The sequence below is a fragment of the Drosophila eugracilis genome, unplaced genomic scaffold (genome assembly GCF_018153835.1).
Source record: "Drosophila eugracilis isolate 14026-0451.02 unplaced genomic scaffold, ASM1815383v1 contig_91, whole genome shotgun sequence".
NCBI classification, from domain to species: Eukaryota; Metazoa; Arthropoda; class Insecta; order Diptera; family Drosophilidae; genus Drosophila; species Drosophila eugracilis.
Genome location: NW_024573823.1, coordinates 24,023 through 33,738, shown reverse-complemented (window position 1 = coordinate 33,738; position 9,716 = coordinate 24,023). Strand labels below are relative to the sequence as shown.

Here is a 9,716-nt window from a genome sequence, read left to right as displayed (position 1 = left end):
ACCCTAGGAGCGCGACCAACGAAGCCGCCAAGCGGGACGCCGGGGTAAACCCTAACCAAAGGGCCACGACCACCAGGTCAATCGACCCCAGCACCGCCTGCCGAAACCGCGGCCGGGCGGGCCATTACGCCACGGAGTGCCGACACCCGCGAGTCATGTTCTGTTGGGACTGCGGCCGCCAGTGCATACGCACTATTGACTGATGCAGGAACCAGACGCCGGGAAACGGGCAAGGGCCTCGGGTATCAGGGAGTCACCCGAGGAACCCACCGAACTCCCGCAGCCACTAACCTACTCCATCCAGCAGAACCGAAACCGTATCTGTGCACGGGACACGGTAGAGGGGCGCCCTCTCACCGTTACCTTGGATACGGGAGCCTCGCATAGCTTCATAAGCGAACGCCTGGCAAAGGAACTCGGCGGGGGAAGGAATCGCCGCGCTGTGCGGACCAAAGTAAAGCTAGCCGACGGAACCGGCCGGGAGCTCACACAGACCTTGCGAACCACGATCCAGCTGGGCGAAGCTCGGGTCAGCGTCTCCGCTCTCATCATGGCGTACGTGCTGGACGACCATCGGTTACAGACGCATCCACCAGCCGCCGCACAGGTGATCCATCACCCGCCTCACAGGCGCATCCATCGGTCACCTCACAGACGCATCCACCAGCCGCCGCACAGGCGCATCCATCACCCGCCTTACAGGCGCATCCATCGGTCACCTCACAGACGTATCCACAAGCCTCCTCACAGGCGCATTCACAAGCCGCCTCACAGGCGCACCCATCGGTCACAGACGCATCCACCAGCCGCCGCACAGGCGCATCCATCACCCGCCTTACAGGCGCATCCATCGGTCACCTCACAGACGTATCCACAAGCCTCCTCACAGGCGCATCCACAAGCCGCCTCACAGGCGCACCCATCGGACACCTCACAGACGTATCCACCAGCCGCCGCACAGGCGCATTCATCACCCGCCTCACGGGCGCATCCACAGGCCGCCTCACAGGCGCATCCATCGGTCACCTCACAGACGCATCCACCAGCAGCCGCACTGGCGCATCCATCGCCCGCCTCACAGGCGCATCCATCACACGCCTCACAGGAGCATCCATCGGTCACCTCACAGACGCATCCACCAGCCGCCACACAGGCGTATCCATCACCCGCCTCACAGGCGCATCCATCGGTCACCTCACAGTCGTATCCACAAGCCTCCTCACAGGCGCATTCACAAGCCGCCTCACAGGAGAACCCATCGGTTACAGACGCATCCAACAGCCGCCGCACAGATGCATCCACAAGCCGCCTCACAGGCGCATCCACAAGCCGCCTTACAGGCGCAGCCATCGGTCACCTCACAGATGATGCACCAGCCGCAGCACAGGCGCATTCATCACCCGCCTCACGGGCGCATCCACAGTCCACCTCACAGGCGCATCCATCGGTCGCCTAACAGACGCATCCACCAGCCGCCGCTCAGGCGCATCCATCACCCGCCTCACAGGCGCATCCATCGTTCACCTCACAGACGCATCCACCAGCCGACGCACAGGCGCATCCATCACCCGCCTCACAGGTGCATCCATAGGTCACCTCACAGACGTATCCACAAGCCTCCTCACAGGTGCATTCACAAGCCGCCTCACAGGCGCACCCATCGGTCACAGACGCATCCACCAGCCGCCGCACAGGCGCATCCATCACCCGCCTCACATGCGCATCCATCGGTCACTTCACAGATTCTGGTGTCCCCGGCGTGTCGTCGTCGTCGTCATCCTCGTTGCCCTGATGGTAGGGCTTGAGGTTGTTTATGCTGGCCGTGCGGCGACGGCGGCTTCCGGTGTCTTGCAGTCTGACTATGTTAGTTGAGAGGAACTTGACCACTCGGAATGGCCCCCCATATCTTGCGGCCAGTTTGGCCGCGAAACCCTCGGCTGCGTTGGACAGTACATGGCGGCAGGCGAGAACCAGGGAGCCAAAAGGTGGTTTCCACTCACGTCTTCGTAGGTTGTAGTGCCTGCCCTGCTCAGCTGTGGCACGCTCGGCGTTGTCGCGGACAACTTTCAATATCTTGTGTAGCTGCTCACTCTGTTCCGCAGGGGAAATCAGTGCTGTTCCTCGTTCCAGGGTGACTTCGTCGTAGAGCGCGTTTGGTAGCCGTGGCTCCCGGCCTTGGACCAGGAAGGCGGGGCTGAAGTCCGTGGTGTCCGACACACTGCTGTTCACGGCGAGTGAGATCTCCGGCAAAAGCTGATCCCAAGTATTCTGCGGTGCGTCTCCCAAGTACTGTGCAATCATTGTTTTAACCGTCCTGTTCGCCCTTTCCGTAGGGTTTTGGCGGGCCGTGTAAGGCGCGGTATGCAGCGACTTGCAAAATGTCTGGAAGTCTCGGCTGGTGAACTGTCTGTGTCCCATTGTCGCAGACCGATGTCCGAGGGACTCCGAAACGGCTCAGAATTCGTTCTCGAAATGCCCGTTCGAGGTACGGCACGGTGGCTCTTTGTAGGGGGAAAAGTTCCACCCACTTTCTGAACGCGTCGAGGAACACCAGTGGGACAGTGTTCCCTTGCTTGGAACGCGGAAATGGTACTACGAAGTCCGTGCATAACACGTGGAATGGTTCGTCGACCTGGCGCGTGAACATCTTCCCGGCCGGCTTTTCCTGGCTCAACTGGAATTTTTAGCAGCTCTGGCACCGTCGCACCTATTTAGCTACCTCTCGGAATAGTCCGGGCCAGTAGTACCTCTGGGCCACTCGCGTGCTTGTTTTCCGCACGCCCAGATGTCCAGCGGTGGGGTGGTCGTGGCATTCCGTCAGCACTCTTGCGCGGTCGCCGGTACCCACGCATAGCTTCCAGGGGTATATTCCCCGTCCTCTGGGCGCAGTCCGATGCGCCGGTAGAGTTGCCCGTTCTCCCCTCGGAAATCCGGATACTTGGCCGGCCCCTGCTGGATCCTGCGTAACCTGCACTTACAGTCGCTGTCTTGTACTTGTGCCTGTTGTAATGTCGCCAGAGGCTGGCGCGACAGCGTGTCCGCGACCAGGTTCTGGACTCCGCATCGCTAGATCACGTCATATTGGAACTGCTGTAACTCCAATGCCCACCGAGCGATCCTGCCCGTGGGGTTGTCGATGGAGTTCAACCACTTTAGCGAGTGGTGGTCGGTGAGTACCTCGAAGCGATTCCCCTCGAGGTAGCAGCGCATCTTGCGGATGGCCCACACTATCGCAAGGCATTCTTTTTCCGTCACGGAGTAATTGCGTTCAGCGGTATTTAGCCGGCGGCTGGCGTACGCGATTACGCGCTCTTGTTGATCTATGGTCTGAGTGAATACGGCCCCAACCCCATGGTCACTTGCGTCCGTCTGGAGTACGAATTTCTCCTCAAAATCCGGGCACGCAAGCACCGGGGCCTCGGTGAGCAGATCCTTCAGCCGCTGGAACGCCTACTCCTGCTTCTCCGTCCATTCCCATTTCCGGTCCTTTTTAAGGAGCGAGGTCATTGGCTCGACTACGTCCGCGAAGTTCGGCGGTACCACGACGCTATACCTAGACATCGGCTAAGCTCCTTCACGTTCGTGGGAGGGGTCAATTCCCGGATGGCCGCGACTTTTCCAGATCAGTCTGTATCCCGACGTCGCTGATGACGTGGCCAAGATATTTTATGCTCCGCTGGAAAAACTGGCATTTGTCCCGATTGAGCCCGAGGTTATCTTCTCTGAGCCGTCGGAAAACCTCGCGTAGATTCCGGACGTGCTCAGAGAGTGTGGACCCGACGACGATGATGTCGTCCAGGTAGGCGAAGGCGTGTGGTTACATGTCGGGGCCGATGACGGTATCCAGTGCCCATTGGAAAGTTTTTTTTTTTTTTTATTAGTGGTGGCTTAAAGCCCCGAAAGCCAACTCGGAACTGGGTTAGCTTCCCGAAGTCTAGGACTCTAACCCAGTAAAAACTCCACCCCCTTCCCGCTACCCCGGCGGTACTGCCGTTACGTATTACTGCGCTGGGGGGGAATGCCCTTAGGGCTCTCTAGGATTCTATCCATTATAATTTCGCAGTCTTTCAGCGATGCGCAGTTTTTTGAGTACTATTGTGGCCATGTGGCTTACAGCGGACCAATGTACTTCAGATTCGAGCATAATTTCTACCAGGTTACAAGCAGCTGGCGTTCTCCGAACCCTTATGCTCAGATCTAGACGTTCATTTTCAAATCTTGCTCTGTGCTACCTGCGCGAATATTAGCAGATTCCACTGCTTACAGGTCAATCGGTATGATTCCCGTTATTACCATTGCCGCATCATAGGATACCGTGCGGAAGGCAGAGCATACCCGTAGGGCACACAATCGCTGTACAGAGTCGCCATCCTGCCTGTAGCTTTCATTTTTTGTGGCTCGGGCCCATATGGGAGCAGCATACATCAGCGTCGATGTGACAACGCTAACAAATAATCTACGTCCTGGTTGCCTCGGTCCCCGAGTGTTCGCCATAATCCACGAAATCGCGGCCGCCGTTCTACCTTCCTTGCCACTGGCGTAAGCTAAATGGTCTTTAAAGGAAAGCCGATGGTCGATCATGACACCTAGAACTAGGACCTAGGTACACCTAGGTACTGCCCGTTGGAAGGTGGCAGGAGCCGAGTGTAGCCCGAAGGGCTTCACCTTCCAGTGAAAAAGCCCGCGGCCCGGGACTGTGAATGCCGTGTATTCGCGACTGGCGGGAGCTACTGGGATCTGCCAGTACCCGTTTTTCAGGTCCAACGTTGATATGTAGCGTGGCTTCCGTAGCCGTTCCAGGATGTGGTGGATCCGCGGCAGCGGGTAGGCGCCGGGAATCGCGGGGGGGCTGGGGGGGGCTGAGTTGCCGCTTTAGGAAAGTTTGTCGAGCTGAGCTAATGCTCTGCTATGCAGAGGCAAGATGAGGGTTGCGCGTGAACTGGGCATTCGTTATTGCAAACAAAGAAGAATAAAATACAACAATTGCCACACAAATGCATGTGCGGCCGTATCAAGCTAATGTCAAGAATTAAAGTTCAATTTTTTTTAGGTTTAGATACTTAAACTTCGTAAAAAATTTTTGTCAAGTTGCCTTAAAATATTCACTTATTTATTTCCACATAAGAAGATCAATTGCTAACGAAAGAAAACAAATATTTTGTAACCAAAAAATTATTATATGAAATTTATTTAAATCTGTCGGTCAAATAACGGGTATAAGTTAATTATGACGTTAAAATATAGCTTCTAAAAATTTTCTTATATTACTTCTTATAGATTTGCTCACTTACACGGTTCTCTAATTTTAAAGGTCCTGAGGCAGTAGAATCCGTCGTAGGAGGAAGGTAACTGATGCGTTGGTGCACTAGGACGCTAAACGTTGAATATGGGAGTATCGTAGATGCTGAATGCCGGAGGGTCACCTGAGCAAGCTAGATTGGTGTTGTGCCGGTTGGCAGTTCCTATTCACTGAAGATCAGGAAGCTGATGTTGGGAGGATGACTGTCCTCCTGTAAGCTTCTGGCCTAGAGACCCAGATAGCGAAGAGTTAAGTAAATAGCTAACGGCGGCTGCCGGAGTTATTTTGAGAATGTGCGAGTGCTCATTATTCTCAATGCGAAAATGAACTCACTTAAGGCTAACAAAAAATTTGACTTCATAGCGGCCACGCAAATATGCTGAGATTGCCGGCTATGCATGGGCATCAGGACAGACGCTGTGTCAGCAGTTTGGCCGGAACGGACCCTCGGGACCTTAGACAACGAAGCAGAAAGCAAGAGGTAAAGGTTGACCATCTGGCGAAGGAGATGGTCAAGACGCATTCAAGGAAGACGGCGATTAGAAATATGACGATAACGACGACATATGCAAGATGAGGATCGCCGAGATGGTGAGAAGACGCGACGATGATAAGACGTGCTCATGACGAGCAAATACGACGCGCATCTTGAGAGAAGAATTAACGACGAGACGACGAGTTTAAATACTGTAACATAATCATAAGTTAATTTAGCAATATAATATAAACTTAACTAAAATAAAATGAAAACCCCACAAATTGGGGCTCAACCGGGATAGTTTCCGAGAAAATAGTAAATTTTAGTGGCGAAACGATGATAGTGAGAGACCAAATTTTCTTGTGACCATGGCATACGTATATAAACAATAGCAGTCTGAGGACCATGTTCTTGTCGTGAGGTAATTTATTTTTTTGTATTGCAGGCGCGGACCGCTTATGGGCAGTCAGGTTCACATGTATGGAGTGCTTAATTGACTTGACTTACAAAAAACTAAAGATTGTACCGCGTTACACACGTTGTTTTCGAAAACGAGGGAGACAGAAACAACCAAAGACGACAAAGCGAGTTTAATGGATTTGAATACGACGGAAAGGACGCAAGGTGCAGAACCAAATGTGTGAGTGATGTCACGGGGCCGGCGTGGCGGTCTTTTGTCCGATGCTCGCCAGGTGCAGACGTCTTCTTGTTCAGCGGCGGGCGCTTTGTAATGCGGCGCCTTCTCAGGTGACCGGGTGTAGGGCGTCAGTTAAACGACTTTGAGGAATATGATGCAAGGAACTACCTTTGTTGTTAGTGGCCCTTAAGGCACTCTAACCCAAATCAGAACTGTTCTGTATTGGGATACAGAAGAAGACTAAAACTAAGAGCCAAAGCAATCTAAGCATTGTCTCCGCGCCGGAAGCGCAGCTACGCTAAGCCTCGGCCATGCGGCCCGTTGCAGGCTCTATTATTTCATGCCTATATTAGGCTTTTTACGGGGACAGTGGGGGGTGATCGATTAATCTAGACTTCAAATATTCATAGTTAAAAGTGGCTGAATTCATAATGTTAGGCCTAGGAAGTGTGATCGTTAACGTTGCACTTTGAGCCTAGGCTTTTATTCATGCTAAAATCTTGCCAAAACAACTTTACATGAACGTGAAGGATCAACAAGCTAGTTATCTTTTGCCTTATTTACTTCATGTGGCGCCCGCCCGCCTCCAGCCTCCTTAGCAAGTTTAGCCATTTTGGGAAAATATTAATCCCCATTTATATTAACAACTTCTCTAACCAAACCGAGCAACGAATCTTTGTTATCGAAGTGTATTAAGTGTCGGTTTTTGCTCCCGAACACTGCAAAATGTCGCCGCAAGCGAGAGCTCACTGTGTGCAGTGGCTACATCGGAATGGGGTTCGTTTTGCATGACGTTTATATTTTGTCGGGACATAACTTCGGTTACAAAATTTTCCTTTCAAGGCTTGTATAACACCTTTGCATTGTGCTCTTCGATTAACGTTTTCTACCGCTTAATCTTCGCGTTGGCGTTCCGCTCAGACTCAGCGAAAGTGAGCGGTTTATGGTCCGTAAAAATTCGGATCTTCTAAGTGCCATATAGGTAATTTTGAAACTTTCCTATGGCCCAAGAAATCGCTAAAAGCTCCCTTTCGTTTGTGGCCTAGTTAAGCTTGCAGTATTATAACGTGTGAGATATCATCGTGATCGGTTAGCCATTTTGGGATATTGGCTCATTGTACTCCTGAATGGAGAAATCTGTATTCTCTCAATCCCCTTCGGCCAGATAAATCTAGTTGTACCCTGACTTTAAGTCCAAGATGGAAAAAAATTTTGCTTTCCCTAAGTTCGCTAGAATCATAGGAACGCTCGGTATAGGATAGCGGTCGGTGATGGTTCTCTCATTCAGCTTCCTGAAGTCGATAACCACACGCTTTTTCCTGGTAACGTCGGCATCAGACCCACATTGGACTGGGTTTGGCCGAATAATGCCATCCTTTAACAACTGTTTGATTTCTGTGTTAACGAAATCCGCTGCCCTCCGGGGTATGGATACAGTTTGGAGTATACGGGTTCGTTACCTCCGTACGAATAGTGGCGATAGCTGAGGTGTTAAATAGGAGCGCCTCGTTAGAGTGCGAAAAGACCTGTTTTCCTAAGTATCACCTTTCTAATTTCACCTTTCACCGAATTCGGGAGTAAAAGGTCATCGATATTTGTGAAGTTCACATCAACATTTGTGATATTTTAGTTCTTCAGATACGTTCCCATATCTATTTACGCTGTTCCGAAGGTCTTATGCCGCTCCAGCCTGCGTAAGCACGTTAAACATTCAATCGTATTAACGGTATCTAACAGGGAAAATGGAGCCGTTAGGCCAAAAGTGTTCATTAGGCATACTTTACTGGAGCCATGAACGGAACTCACAGTAAATGGCGAGTCGACAAGCATTACGTTCATTAGGATTTACGTTCTTGGGACTTATGTAATTCTTTGCTGCTCCGGTGTCTATGAGAATTCTCATAGTTTTCCCCGCTAGCCTTCGTTCAACGAAGGGCTGTGATAAAAGGATTATACCCAAGGGTTAAGTTTGGTTGGTTTTTATTTGGAAGGAGCAGCTGAGGTGCCGCTCCAACGATCAAAATGTCTCTGTCTTTTACAATATTTCTTAAGTCTAAGTAAGGCTAAGACTCGTAGCTGCGCTGCTCGCAGGCGGCGGCAGAGAGACGGCTATGTACTTACGTATAAAGGAATATATACGTTGTTATGCGCTCTCAAGTGGAGGCGCGAGGGGTATGCATGTCAGCATATGCGTTTGTTACGATTATGCTGACACTAGCACTATGTGCGGGCTAAGCCAGAACGATCGGTTCGTATTTCGGCCACTTAGGGCTTATGACCGGGACTTTGGATTATGTAAACACTGCAACAAAGTGTTACAGTGCGCACCCTTTAAGTACTCTCGGTACAGTGGGTATTCAATATATGTGCATACTACATCTCCCTCCTTTTGAAAAATAACGTAATATATTGAAGTTATTTTTATAATAAAAATTTCTAATTAATACATCTCTTCTTTTTTTTTTATTTTTTGTTGTTTTATGTTGTTAGAATCATAGAAAATGAAATTATTAAAAGAATATGTGTATTTATTTATCTATGTATGTGTATCTTTGTATGGCCATACTAATTGCAATTTATGAAATAAAGATTTTTAATCTATCCTTATGAACTGTTTGTTTCTTATGTTTATTATTTGTTATTACTATGTTATGTCTATCTCCTATTTCCGTTACTATATACGGACCTGTATATTTAGGATCTAACTTATGACCTGTCTCGTTTTTTAATAAAACTTTGTCACCTACTGATATAAATATATCCCTTGCTTTATGATCGTATAGTAGTTTATTTCTATTCTTATTTGCTTCTAACAAAACTCTAGCTCTTTTATAGGCTACTTCCAATCTATATTTACTCTCCTTAGCATAGTCATCTATATTATAAACCATTTCGGGTACTATGTTCAAACTACAATGATCTTTATAAAATTACTTCTAACTCTTCTCCTAACACTTTGAAAGTTTCGATACTAATCCATTTAGCACAAAACTAACTTTCCTCGTATCTTTCCTAATCCACTCGGATCTATCCCCGTGTTCCGAGCCGTATGTCAGACGGCAGCGCCCCTCGGTCGGTTGGGCGGGAGGTGGGGAAAAAACGGGAGTCGCGCGAAAAAAAAAAATTATATAGTGCTTCTACACTATCTATGCTATTAAAATGTTTTGGCAAATTACTTGTTTTACCGAATACTAGCTCATATGGACAATATGTATGTGCCATAGAGGGGGTCGTGTTGAAAAAGAAGACAAAATATTGAAGCCATACGTCCCAATCAGTCTTATCAACCGATATGTAAGATC

At 49.7% G+C, this 9,716-nt stretch overlaps 1 protein-coding gene across 1 annotated transcript; it reads left to right on the top strand.

Moving 5' to 3' along the window:
- The first annotated feature begins 202 nt into the window (after positions 1-202).
- Positions 203-1,456, top strand: LOC121530543 (uncharacterized protein C2orf16-like). Its single transcript, XM_041819769.1, has 2 exons — positions 203-642; positions 727-1,456. Exons 1-2 carry the CDS (start codon positions 203-205, stop codon positions 1,454-1,456), a joined length of 1,170 nt encoding a protein of 389 aa, XP_041675703.1.
- Positions 1,457-9,716: the final 8,260 nt, after the last annotated feature.